Source organism: Protomyctophum bolini (assembly GCF_963924005.1).
Source record: "Protomyctophum bolini genome assembly, chromosome: 13".
Lineage (NCBI taxonomy): Eukaryota > Metazoa > Chordata > Actinopteri > Myctophiformes > Myctophidae > Protomyctophum > Protomyctophum bolini.
Genome location: NC_137874.1, coordinates 40556506 through 40571606, shown reverse-complemented (window position 1 = coordinate 40571606; position 15101 = coordinate 40556506). Strand labels below are relative to the sequence as shown.

Genomic DNA, 15101 nt, shown 5'->3' with positions numbered 1-15101 from the left:
TTTAGAATATGATCTCAGGTCAGAATGGGTTAATCAGACCAGTGTGTTGTCCAGTGGAAACCTCGTATGAATCTGATCTCAGGTCAGAATGGGTTAATTGTCTCTCTCTCTCTCTGACGTTCCCAAAACATCCAACTTCTCTCCAGGATCTCAGTTCAACCTCTGACCCCTTACCGACAGGTGACGTCATGTGAATGACGTGACACTCTGATCATGTGACTCCCTTGCTTAGGGCGCATCTTTACCTTGAGATATATAACCTTTTAACATTAACAGTATGATCATAAACGTTGCGCACAAAATAACATATTTAATATTACTTATATTTATAAGTGAAGACACTGTCTCCCATTCTGGGACAGTCACACCATTTGTCTGATGTGAAAAGAATGATGTATAATACAGTATATAGTGGTGTGGGAAAGAAAAACCCCTTGATGATCCTGTGAAATGCAGAAATGTACAGTATGCTGCCATCATGGCTGTGCCATCAAATGTGTACAGTACAGTACACCCGACGATGCAAAACATAGAGAGAGATATGGTTTATGGCATGTCTCTCTGGAGGAGTCTAGCCGTTTAGAAGACTCCTTATTCTTAGTCTTATTCATTAGAGTTGTCCTGAAAACCTTTTTTTCATTAATTCATTCATTCATTTTAACCTGAGATCAGATTCTAAAAAATGTCTTCTACATCACGAGAGTTTTCTATAAACAACTGACTTCATAGACCTCGCATCAGAATCAGATTTATTGTCACATCACAGGGTTTACAGAAAAAGACAAAAAGGTGGGGTGGAAATTAGATTTCGTGTTAAGGTTAATAGGTTAAAAATGTGTGTAAAAAAAAAAAAAAACTCATCTTTTAGAATGGTACCGATATGTTTTCAGTTGAGGGTGATGCGGTGTGTGCGCTAACAGTACATGGTTTACCTGTGTGGTTGTTTGTGATGTTGTGTGTCGTGTGTTGCGCGTGCGCGTGCGTGTGAAAGCTAACAGTAAATGAGACTTACATGGTTTACCTGTGTGGTTGTTGTGGTTGTGTGAGCTGCCGTTGGCCACATGTAGAGGAGACGGGAGGCCATTTATCAGAGGCTTCTTCTCTGTGCTGGACGGAGCTGAGGACAACACACAGGACACCATGAGGACAACACACAGGACACCATGAGGACAACACACAGGACATCATGAGGACAACACACAGGACACCATGAGGACAACACACAGGACACCATGAGGACAACACACAGGACACCATGAGGACAACACACAGGACACCATGAGGACAACACACAGGACGCCATGAGGACAACACACAGGACACCATGAGGACAACACACAGGACACCATGAGGACAACACACAGGACACCATGAGGACAACACACAGGACACCATGAGGACAACACACAGGACACCATGAGGACAACACACAGGACACCATGAGGACAACACACAGGACGCCATGAGGACAACACACAGGACACCATGAGGACAACACACAGGACACCATGAGGACAACACACAGGACACCGTGAGGACAACACACAGGACACCGTGAGGACAACACACAGGACACCATGAGGACAACACACAGGACACCATGAGGACAACACACAGGACGCCATGAGGACAACACACAGGACACCATGAGGACAACACACAGGACACCATGAGGACAACACACAGGACGCCATGAGGACAACACACAGGACGCCATGAGGACAACACACAGGACGCCATGAGGACAACACACAGGACGCCATGAGGACAACACACAGGACACCATGAGGACAACACACAGGACACCATGAGGACAACACACAGGACACCATGAGGACAACACACCACACAGGACACCATGAGGACAACACACAGGACACCATGAGGACAACACACAGGACATCATGAGGACAACACACAGGACACCATGAGGACAACACACAGGACACCATGAGGACAATACACAGGACACCATGAGGACAACACACAGGACACCATGAGGACAACACACAGGACACCATGAGGACAACACACAGGACACCATGAGGACAACACACAGGACATCATGAGGACAACACACAGGACACCATGAGGACAACACACAGGACACCATGAGGACAACACACAGGACACCATGAGGACAACACACAGGACATCATGAGGACAACACACAGGACACCATGAGGACAACACACAGGACACCATGAGGACAACACACAGGACACCATGAGGACAACACACAGGACATCATGAGGACAACACACAGGACACCATGAGGACAACACACAGGACACCATGAGGACAACACACAGGACACCATGAGGACAACACACAGGACACCATGAGGACAACACACAGGACACCATGAGGACATCACACAGGACAACGTATAGTCGTGTATATATACACTATAATGCTACCCATAGTTCACCCCACAGCAAGTTACAGCAGTGACACTACTGGCGTCTAGTCTATATACTTTCAACACAGTGAACTGCAGTGAACGTTGTTCGTATGTCCGTATATATATATTTTTTTTTTAATATTCACAATTTTAAATATATAGTGTCAGGGTGACATGCTCATTAATATGTTGCAGGAGATTTGTGGTATTGGATTGGATTGCAGGTATTGTACTGGTACCACATTTGCCATGGTATGTGTGAGTCAAGTCAACTGTATGACCACATTGGAAAAGAACATGGCATGACATCATTGTTAAAGAGGGCAGAAATGGACAAGTAAATTGTTAGAAAGTGTCAAATTACACTTAAAACTAAATCATAACACCACTCAACAAGCATAATTCATGGAAACCCTTGATCCTCAGACCTCCTCCTCAGCTCTGATTGACACTGCATTCCTTTAAATCCTTTAAAAATGACTTTCACTCATCACTCATCATGTACTTAATTATCCGTTTTGAATCTCAGGTATGTTTCCATTGAATAGTTTTCTCAAGTACAGTGCCACACCTTAATTGACACCACAACTATTTAAGCTACGCTGACACGTTAACACAAAACTAGTTCAGCTTGTAGAACATTTACTGTCTACTAAAAGTTAGCAACTATTTACTAAAACTAAATGTAATTTCAGTCCAAAGACTATGACTAAACTAAAATAGAAATTTGCTGCCAAAAACAACACTGTTCTGGTCCCAGACAGAGATCATAAAGACTGTTGTGTTTATGCTAGTTGTTTTCCTTCTGGTCCCAGACAGTCAGAGATCATCAAACAAAGACTGAGGTGTGAATGTTTTAACTTGACTTCAGTTCCATAAGCTGTAGAACTGTATTGACTCTATTTAAAGGACCACTTCACCACTTTTCAACCTATCTTCATATAATAGGTCCTCACTAATAATCATGATAAAATGACACGATTCTTTTCTACTCAGTCTGTGTCTCATAGGAGGGTTGTGGGCAGTGACATCATCATTAGGCAGATAATTTTTTAAACAAGATTTTTTTACAAAAATGTTTAGATTTTCATTATCGTGAGAACGATGGCTTGCTTCCATTTTCGCATTGCAACTTTTCAGGACTAGAAAGCCTGCTGTTTTTATTAGCTTGTATTCCACATCGATGATGTCACTGGAAGACGGTTCCTGAACTGCCCACAGCCCTCCTATGAGACACAGACCGAGTAGAAATAAATTGCGCCATTTATTCATGATTATTAGTGAGGACCTATTATATGAAGATAGGTTGAAAAGTGGTGAAGTGGTCCTTTAACCAATACATAATTATTTTCCTATGATTCCATGCTTTCATAGAAAGAAAAAAAACTCCACAATGATGACAGTCATTCTAATAAAAGTATAGTCACATTTTGCCTGTCAATAATTGTATGTGACTCTAGTCTATAGTCTGTTGTGTTGCCTTTCATTAGGATATTTGCTGTTGTGATATGGTATAAGTGTTCAATACAAATATAAAAGATCGGACCGGGAAAGATTGGTATGTCTCAAAATCAAACGATCGGAATGGGATCGGGAGCAAAAAAAATAGAGATATCAGAATTACTGCTACCCTGTCTGTCTGACGCAGATAGATATATAAGCCTATATACAGTACACTACAGTATCACCATCAGTACACTACAGATATCAGAATTACTGCTACCCTGTCTGTCTGACGCAGATAGACATATAAGCCTATACACTACAGTATCACCATCAGTACACTACAGATATCAGAATTACTGCTACCCTGTCTGTCTGACGCAGATAGACATATAAGCCTATACACTACAGTATCACCATCAGTACACTACAGATATCAGAATTACTGCTACCCTGTCTGTCTGACGCAGATAGACATATAAGCCTAGCTATACACTATACAGTATCACCCTCAGTACACTACAGATATCAGAATTACTGCTACCCTGTCTGTCTGACGCAGATAGACATATAAGCCTATACAGTATCACCCTCAGTACACTACAGATATCAGAATTACTGCTACCCTGTCTGTCTGACGCAGATAGACATATAAGCCTATACACTACATCACAATCAGTACACTACAGATATCAGAATTACTGCTACCCTGTCTGTCTGACGCAGATAGACATATAAGCCTATACACTACAGTATCACCATCAGTACACTACAGATATCAGAATTACTGCTACCCTGTCTGTCTGACGCAGATAGATATATAAGCCTATACACTACAGTATCACCATCAGTACACTACAGATATCAGAATTACTGCCACCCTGTCTGTCTGACGCAGATAGACAAATAGGCCTAAGTATATACACTACAGTACTACTTGACAGAAAGCCATCGAATCAGCAGCCAAGCAGCCTGCCATACAGTGTGTGTACTACGGTGTGTGTACGGTGTGTGTACGGTGTGTGTACAGTGTGTGTACAGTGAGAGGGACACGAGAGAGAGAGAGAGCGTAGAGAACTCTGGACTCAACATGAGGCTGCACTCTAATGAGGTTGAAACTACTGCGTTGCAAAAAGGAGAAAAAAAGCCCCCACCAAGGCAAGGACGGACACACTGCAGGCATGATGGGGGGGGATATGCAGAGGAGCTGCTGGGGAATGGGATGGTGTCCTTGGTCAAAGCACACAATGTAGTGCATGCTGAAGGCCTCTTTATTGTCACGCTGTGCTGTGCTGTGCTGTGCTGTGCTGTGCTGTGCCACGCTTTGTTATGGTGTCGGCTGCAGCTATACTGACCCGAGATCAGATTCTGTGCTGTGTGCCACGCTTTGTTATGGTGTCGGCTGCAGCTATACTGACCTGAGATCAGATTCTAAAAATGTCTTCGACTACATCCTGACAGTTTTCTGAAAAAGCTAATGTTTACTATGTCAGTCGTTCTTCGATTTTTCAAAAAATAGCAGACCTACAAGCTCGTAGCGCGCCACTCGGTGGCACGCTATGAGCTTGTAGATCTGCTATTTTTCAATGGCTAAAGCATAACATAATGCTAAGACCAAAAGGGGTTCCCCGCCCAAAATGGGTTAAGATGTGATATGTGAATATGCCACAACATGAATATGTTATTGCCATCTCCATTATTCTAACATTTTCGTAAAAGAACGGTGCCCTACGTGATCATACTAGACTAGAGCATCACACAGAACCACCAAAAGTAGAAGATCTGCAAGCTCAAAATGCAGTGCATACTGATGCGTTTAGAGCTTGTAGATCTGCTATAGCTGTTTTAGCTAAAAAATAAATTAATTCGAATCCTGGAAAGTAACAGTTTCGGACATATGAGGTTTCCACCACACAGAGACGATTATGGAATAACTCCGATCAAAATGGACGTGAAAAACACCAGATCTACAAGCTGTGATCTTGTAGATGAGCTACAAGCTGTGAGCTTGTAGATCTGCCCTTTTTCCCGCGAGTGAAACGAAGTGCTGTGCATGCAGAGCTGCTGAAGTCAGTATGAAAGAATGAATTTACCACAGACAATAAGTGAAAAAATAAAAGGCTTAAGATAAAGTGGGATAAAGTGTGAGGCAAGGGGGAAAGATAAAAAGACGCACGCCTGCATGCGTGCGTGCGTGCGTGCGCACAATCCTTCCTTACTGGTTTTCCCGGTGGAGGGAGCTCGGGCCGGCGAGTTCTGGCCATTACTGGGAGATCTTTTATCAGCAAGCAGAGGTGCTGATGAGGTCATTCCTTCGGCTATAGCGGAGACAGCAAAGAAAGACAGAGAGAGAGAGAGAGAGAGAGAGAGAGAGAGCTCAGGGAATGCAGGTCTATACGCAGAAGAAACAGGCTCCTAGTATTACAATACCTAGAGCAATATATGACGCATTTAACCCATTCTGACCTGAGATCAGATTCATACGAGGTTTCCGCTAGGACACACACTGGTCTGATTGACCCATTCTGACCTGAGATCAGATTCTAACAATGTCAGTCGTTCTTCGATTTTTCAAAAAATAGCAGACCTACAAGCTCGTAGCGCGCCACTCGGTGGCGCGCTATGAGCTTGTAGATCTGCTATTTTTCAATAGCTAAAGCATAACATGATGCTGACACAAAAATGGGTTCCCGTTCAGAATGGGTTAATCCACAATGAAATACACATCAGGAGAGAAAAAAATACTGAAAACATACCTGTCCTGTAATAGTAATATTATGGAATTTTGATTTCAGTTGTTAACCCAATTAGACCTAAAATGTCTTCTAAATTTTGACGGTTTTCTGAAACCTATACTGTATTCTATGTTTCTATGTCAGTGTGGTTTTCAAACTATTTCACGTCAAGGACCCCAGGAATATATGTTACTGTAATTGGCCACCGACCCCCATCTGAAAATATGTAACCTGCACCCCCCGCCCCCCCCAATAAAAATTGACCGCTACAATAACCTTAAAATAGAGAAAATACATCATGAATAAATACTGAAACCAGATATAATCATTAAGGAATGTGTAATAATATGTAAACTCTTCATTTCCATTTTCCAGCCACAAAAAGAAAAGAACAACAAAATACGTTTTTTTTCTTTTGTTTACAAAATAATCCAAAATAATCTGGGGAGCCCCCAAAAATAATCAAATCGTTAAACATCTCCCCACTTTTTTTTGAATATTTTTGGTACTTGCTGGTGGTGGTGCCAAAGGAAAGGTATTCAGGTCACCAAAACGAACGGGTTACGTCCTCTTGGGAGCACACCTGATTGTGCACCGTGAATGTCATAGCATTCCAGGATATGTAGGTCACAGACAGACACACAGACGGACGGACGGACAGACGGACGGACGGACGTCATTACATACTGTAAACCACCACCCTGGGCAAGACCTAAGCTGAAAGGACCATCAGCTGAAGTTGCGGGATTTTTAGCGGAAGTGAAATCGTTGATGCTTTACAAATCAGTTTACATTCTCTCCGCGAATGAAACAAGTGTTGTGATTGGGTCGGGAAAATATCGTATCCGTGGGGAAATACAGTACATTTGACGGCTGTTCCGGAGGATACAACCGCCGATAGATTCTCTGCCTTAGGTTGTGACCAGGGCAGATAAGTAAGCCTGGGACCGAGGCTAGTAAACCAGTGGTTCTCAAAGTGGGATCCGGGGACCCTCAGGGGTCCTGGGGGCAGTTCCAAGGGGCCTCAGCTAAATTTAAGTTATTAACCAAATGGACCCTTATCTGGGTCTCTAACTCTGAGAGTGTACGAATGGAACCAAATGCGGGTACCATTTGGTTACATTTGTACACTCTCAGAGAGTTAAATTAACATTGATTTTACTGTATAAATTAGGGTCCCAGACTGAGATAGAAATGCCATTAGGTCCGTAGCCCTAATGCATGTCAAACTGGGAATCACTTCTAGAGCCGTAACAAATATTCTCAACATGGGGGTCCCTGGCATATCTTTTCAAATGGGCGGTCCGCGGGCTAAAATAAGTGTCAATTTAGGGGTCCTTGATATGCAAAGGTTTGAGAACTACTGGCTGTAAGTAAGTAGCCTTGCCGAGCCATGAGGCCCATAGGACAGGAGCCTATCTCCTGTTTCTGTAGCCATGAGGCCCGTAGGGCAGGAGTCTATCTCCTGTTTCTGTAGCGTGAGGCAGCTTGATGTACAAGTACACCCCCTGGACATGACGCTAGCATGTCACAGGGACTTACCCCTCAATCCAACCCTTGATGCCGAGTGCCAAGCAGGGAGGCACTGGGTCCCATTTTTACAGTCTTTGGTATGACCCGGGCGGGGATCGAACCCCGGCTGTATACTCCTTGAAATCAGTCAACAGTTCAAGAGGGATATGCTCTGTACTCAATACCCAGAGTAGGCTACAACTTTGACGATGGAGAGGGTCACTATTTTTCCACTCTCACTCCAGATGGCCTCTGGGCCCCAAGTATGACCTACAGCTCACTGGCTAAAGATCTATTCTGTTATAACATTCACTTTAAACCCCTAATTGAAGACACCCACAAGTTTTTAGTTTTTGTTTAATTTTATTTGTGCTTTTGATTGTTTTAGTTTTTTTCTGGAAGGGAGAATTTGTGTACATTTAAATTTGAATTGTACTGTACTGTATCTTGACAACACAATCGGTGCATCCTCAATGTCCTTTCGATATTATTATTATTATTATTATTATTTTTTTTTTTTAATGAATGAATATGACAAAAGCATGGAACAAAGCAGAGATCCAGCACATGACAACAGCATGATTTGGAATGTTATAATAGATTAGAATCAATATGCTTTTGGTCAGAATATACATTATTATGAAATATGGCACTTGCTGACAACTTGTCAACATAATTTTTTATGTTTATAATCCAGTTAGTAGCTCATTGCTTCAACAAAAGTATAATTAAAGGCATTTGAAATGACATAAAAATGTTAATTTTCAGGATTCCAATTCAAAAAGAGCAAAAATTAATTCAAGATTTAAATTTGAATATAGCACAAATAGCCGATCTACAAGCTCAAAGCGCGTCGCGCTGCGACTCGTTTTGAGCTTGTAGATCGGCTATTTTTGCTACGACAGTAATACGGTATGTGGCCCTAGGGAGTGAGTGTGGAAATATAGTGGCCCTCTCCATCGTCAAAGTTGCCCAGCCCTGGTATAGGCCAAACGGTCCTACACTGTCCATAGGCCAAACGGTCCTACATGTGTCACACTGTCCGTATAGACCAAACGGTCCTACATGTGCATCTGACATGAAAAGGTTTGATCCTAACCGACGTCATCGACTGGCCACACTTCCGTGGCACTCCACTAAGTCCTCTCGGTCAGGGTGGCACTACTATGGCCTCCTTTTCATTTTCAAGGATATAGCATGTCTGGTTTAAAAAGTTTCATTAAATGGGGTGGGATGATCAGAAATATCCCTGCAGTACACAACACATGCTGAAATAATGAATAAAACATTGAACCGTGTACAGTAACAGGGATTTAACTATATTCTTCATGACCTATAGAGGCTGTGTGTGTGGTGCGACATGGTTGATGTCATCATCACACCCTCAAGTTATGTGGGAACGCCTACTGAGTGGCAAAAAGCTACTTTCTGGCCTTGACGGCCCAGTCATCCACACAGAAAAGTCTGATCTGATTACACTAAACAATGTTAAACTACAATAAACTCACTTTGCCACTCAATGTATGCATAGCATACCCTCTATTATTGTAATCTCTGAATCCTGTCTGTTTTCTTTTGAGCCCCGGTCTAAAACAACTAGCATCATCACTCCTTTACAAACCAAACCATCTCTGTCCCCACAGGGTTCTGTAGGCCTGGAGGCATCTCTGTCTCCAGGGTTCTATAGGACAGGGTTCTATAGGACAGGGTACTATAGGACAGGGTTCTATAGGACAGGGTTCTATAGGACAGGGTTCTATAGGACAGGGTACTATAGGACAGGGTACTATAGGACAGGGTTCTATAGGACAGGGTTCTATAGGACAGGGTACTATAGGACAGGGTTCTATAGGACAGGGTTCTATAGGACAGGGTTCTATAGGACAGGGTACTATAGGACAGGGTTCTATAGGACAGGGTTCTATAGGACAGGGTTCTGTAGGACAGGGTACTATAGGACACTAGGACAGGGTTCTGTAGGCCTGCTAGCATTTCCCTCTCTACGCCAAACAAAGCTCTTCGCCGAAAATAACCGATCTACAAGCTCACGCAAGTCGCGAGTCACGAGTCACGTGATATTTCGGGTGGTGTCAAGTCAAGTGAAAATTAACTAAATCAACTGAACAAATCAATGATACTATCATAATGCGGGTCAAACAGTGGCTAACGAATATGAGAAAGAGGCAAATCCTTTGAGAATAGATGATCTACCACTACTACAAGCTCACAACAACACAAAGCATCGTGAGCTTGTAGATCTGCCATTTTCTGCCAAGATTTATCTGTGGAACCGGTTCAAACCAAAATGCAATTCCTCAACTCCTACAATTCTCATAATCAGGGGGTTGTTGTCCCCACAACTCCCCAGTTCAAATTATGATTATTTATTTTATTTTTTTTTGGGGGGGGGGGGGTTTGTCCCCACAACTCCCCAGTTCAAAATCTTCAAATATATTTATTTAACCCATGAGATAAACACTGCCTAGAGCCCTGTTCCATGACGAGGGTAAGAAGTGCAGCATCCTAATCCGTGCATGTTTTGTCCTGACAGGAGTGCGCTCTCTCTCTCTCTCTCTCTCTCTCGTCTAGAATAGAACATGTCCTCAATTTACAGTCAGGGGCACAAGTAATGACTGTGTGGAAGGAACATTATGTAATAATGGCCCCATGCCAGCCCATTACTGATACTGTCTGATCACATCCAACTCAAACATCAAATTATTGAACACAGATGACAAGACATATACAGCTGTGGCCAAACCAACAGAAAGGCCTGATGGAGTTACTTATGGAAACCATACCCCACACACACACACACACACACACACACACACACACACACACACACACACGCACACACTACAATTTAAACTAACAATCAACACAGCCAAGGTAAATGTACAGGCAACAAAATGTGGGTCTTCAATTCAGCACATTACATAGCCTAGTAATCTTATTATATTACTTCCAAATATTGGTTGCCTAATAATGCAATATGAGCATCCTGTGAAAACAATTACAGGTTCTTCTTGAGAGAGAGAGAGAGAGAGAGAGAGAGAAAAGCTGCCCAACTGAATGAATGCACCCCCTCCAACTGTATATATACTTTACCCATTTTCAACTAATTTTATATTTTGACACTTGCTTTGGCAATGTAAAAGAAAAACGTATGTTTTCCCATGCCAGTAAAGCTCCTTTGAATTGAATGGACTGTCCCCATGGCATACAGAGAGACAACCTGGTAGCTATAAGCTAAGCTACATCAATATGAGTTGCGTCATAGAATGAATGTGCCATCATCATCATCACCACCACCACAGAAAGAAAAGCTATTCCCTCAAAGCAACGACACACGAAGACCAATTACACGCTGTGCTTCTTTCAGAGACCATGATGACGGTTCTTAATTGTTTCTTTCTTACCTGTGAGCACATGAGACGGTGAAAGCACTGTCTTCGCCATCGCTGTTTAGTATCGATCAGCTGTGTTTATAATGGACAGCCAAACTGCTGTCACCAGCTCACCCTGCAGAGAGACAGAGACACCGGCGATCCCAAAGAAACGCGGCCCGATATCGAACAGGTATATTGGGGATATTATCCTCCCTAAATCAATGCGCGCATCCGTCCATGTCCCTTATAGCTGACGCGATAGCACAACGAGAACCTTTCTACTAGGATATTTTGAAGGTCATCTTTCTTGTTTGCTGCCCTGGATGGATTAACGAGAGCTAGAAGACTGACTGACTGACTGGAGGATATATTGTTGTGCGACTTGGAGTGAACTGGGATCTGGATGGATTGATGTTGATGCTGCTTCTCTGGGAAGGAGGGTGGGCGTGGAGAGAGAGAGGGGGGGGGGCTGTGATGATGAGGAGGAGAGAGAGAGATAGGGAGGCTGTGATGATATGAGAGAGAGAGAGAGAGAGAGAGAGAGAGAGAGAGAGAGAGAGAGAGAGAGAGAGAGAGAGAGAGAGAGAGAGAGAGATAGGGAGGCTGTGATGATGATGAGAGAGAGAGAGAGAGAGAGAGAGAGAGAGAGAGAGAGAGAGAGGGAGAGATAGGGAGGCTGTGATGATGAGAGAGAGAGAGAGAGAGAGAGAGAGAGAGAGAGAGAGAGAGAGAGCTGTGATGGTGATTCTGCACAAGCTGAAAGCGCTCTGCTAATCAATAACAACACGTCTGGTCAGTGATGACCACTAATCAGTCAAATAGTACATAACTACTGCTATAGTGTAGGTTGCCTTGACTTATTATTATTGTAATGCCGTGATGTACTGTTGTTGTCTGTTGATGTTAACCGACTCCCGAGTGACTGCGGGCTACGCGGACCGACGTCATTCCAATTCAATAATGCCAGTGTGCTGTGCACCTGCTCCCAGCAGCCAGCGGGTGTCGCTGCGCTGCCGCACCGAGCACAGAGGCCGAGCTCTCTCTCTCTCTCTCCCAGTGACCCAGTCTATCCATTCCAAAATGTTCATTTGAAGGATAGAACACAGAAGTTAAGTTAGCAACTTATTATTATGTACCTATTAAATGCCTTGATGTCATATTCAACCATATAGGCCTCATCATGTTGTTACTAAACCTCTCTGTACATGTCTAAATATGTTCTGAAAGGACCACTTCCATGTTCAACCTAGTATCTTCATATTATAATTGGTCCTCACTAATGATCATGATAAAATACGTTTTTTTCCCTACTCTATCTGTGTCTCATAGGATAATAGAATCTGCAGGCTTTCTATTCCTGAACAAACATTTGCAATGCAAAAAATATATATATATTAAAATATATAGTTTAAGAAGAAATACGGTATTTAAATGTTGTACGGGTCACTGTATGCCTTTGTTGTCTTGTCTTGTCTTGTATTGTATCTGTATGCTGCAGGGCTGGTCCTTGGGTAGCCGCAATTTGCAACTCTAGATGTTTTTATATCTCATCCAATTTGGTTTGCGATCTGCTTGTCTTAAACGACGTTAAACTCACCAACATTGCAGCTGTAGTCCAAGCTTGAATGATCCTCTTTCAATCTGCCGAGCTTGTTTTTCATAAAAATCCACTGTAGAGATGTTATGAGCTGCTTTCTGTGAGGAAATTCTGTGCAGGTGCTGGAGTTTGGAAGCACTCGTCGTATGTCACTGAACGGCCCTGCGTACCACCGGTTTCGAATTTGCACATAATTCAGGAGGCAGCAGCGCAACTCGTTAACAAAAACGAGTGCTTCCAAACTGCACTGCAACGCAAAAAATAATCACATGCAGAGGATGTCTTGACAGAAAGTAGCTCATAACATCTCTACGGTGGATTTTTATGAAAAACAAGCTCGGCAGATGGAAAGAGGATAATTCAAGCTTGGACTATACAGCTGCAATGTTGGTGAGTTTAATGTCGTTTAAGACAAGCAGATCGCAAACCAAATTGGATGAGTGGGGAGTCAATGGAGGGTATTGCAACTCTACATTCATCCCATTATAAAATAAATCTAGATTTGCAAATTGCGGCTAGTCCTTGGGATCCAAGACACATTTCTCCTTCGGGAGACAAAATAAATAAATAAAGTGACATTTTATCATGAACATTAGTATTAGGAGGACCAATTATATGAAGATAGGTTGAAAAGTGGTGAAGTGATCCATACTGTGAAATACAAATTTCAATCAATCAATGTCACTTTTTTTTAAATGCAAATTTTGGTGATGGGTGGTATGGCCGACTTATATACTGTGTCCTAGGGGATATTGCTCATGTTATTTTAACATGCTTAAAACACATCTTGCAGGACAATATTTACAACTGAAAACCAACTAGTTTTCCATTTCCGCAATTTCCTTTTCTGCAAATTTCCGCAATTTCTGCAATTCCGCAATTTCCACAATTACCATTTCCCCAATTTCCGCAATTCCACAATTTCGCAATTTCCACAATTTCGCAATTCCCATTTCCGCAATTTCAATTTCCGCAATTTCCGCCACAATGTGGGACAGGGTCTCCATGGAAATAAGAAATTGCATTTTTCTGTATAGCAAGCTTAACCCCATTTCATCACGGTAAACACATTTAGTTAGGTAAAGTTGGTGATGTTAATATTTAAAAAATGTATTAAAAACACACTAAAACAGTCCGTAACAAGCAACAAAAAAAAAAACAGCTAGTTTTATTTAAACTGTTCTTTTGAAACTGTGTTGCCTTATTGTAAACTTGCTTGCTGTGGTGGTCATTCATGTTCATATTTATTGTCATATGTCACTTATTGGTGTTAGTGAATCACCTGCCCATGCAGTCGTCATCAGTCACGTGATGTGACGACTGGGTTTAAAAGGGAGTTGTCACACATACTGCCGATTATCACCTGATGAAGGCCGTTTCACGGCCCAAACGTTGTGTCTTATTTATGGCGTATTGAATAAAAAGCAAACACCTGTGTGCGGACTCTCGTCTCTTCACTGTGACTCTCATCTTACCCGTCTGTCCTGGTCAGACCCTGAAGAAGGCATCTTCTGCCCAAACATTGGTCATTTTAAAATAAAGAATTTTCAGCGCGACTACGAGTTGTGCGACCTCTCCTTTTATGATCAAAGAACCATGTCTTAAAAATAATCAGTGAAATGTTTACCAAAAAGAAGCCAATTGTAAAACATACACAACGAGCGCATGGAGGGTGTGGGGGGAAAAAAAGGGCATTAATGTTCTCTTCTCATTACTTAAAAGGTGTCGCAGCATCATCATCATTCTAGCCAGTATTATATTTATTAACATTTATGCGGTTATGAGCTCAGGATCTAATCTCAGTAGAAACTGAATTTAAGACAATCTTACATTACTTCCATTATGAATACTAGTCAATTAAAGGTAGGCTGCCTCAAAATGAACCCTGAAGAAACTCTGCCGTTAAAGTGAGATGAACAAACAGGAAGTTCCGTATTTGAATCCCAATGTTTATTATGCAAAGAAATGATGCAATAACTATACGGTTAACAATGGAACTAACCTTTAATCATGCATAG

The 15101-nt window shown here is 42.3% G+C and overlaps 1 protein-coding gene across 1 annotated transcript in view; it reads right to left on the bottom strand.

The window, feature by feature from the left end:
- Nucleotides 1-6157, bottom strand: part of map7d2a (MAP7 domain containing 2a) — a gene marked incomplete at both ends in the record, with an annotated part of 57091 nt that extends 50934 nt beyond the window's left edge. The window contains 2 exons of the mRNA XM_080781208.1: nucleotides 1022-1117; nucleotides 6067-6157. Of these exons, the coding sequence (XP_080637334.1) occupies nucleotides 1022-1117; nucleotides 6067-6157 (187 nt within the window). The remainder of the gene's footprint in view (nucleotides 1-1021; nucleotides 1118-6066) is intronic.
- Between the last annotated feature and the right edge of the window lie 8944 nt (nucleotides 6158-15101).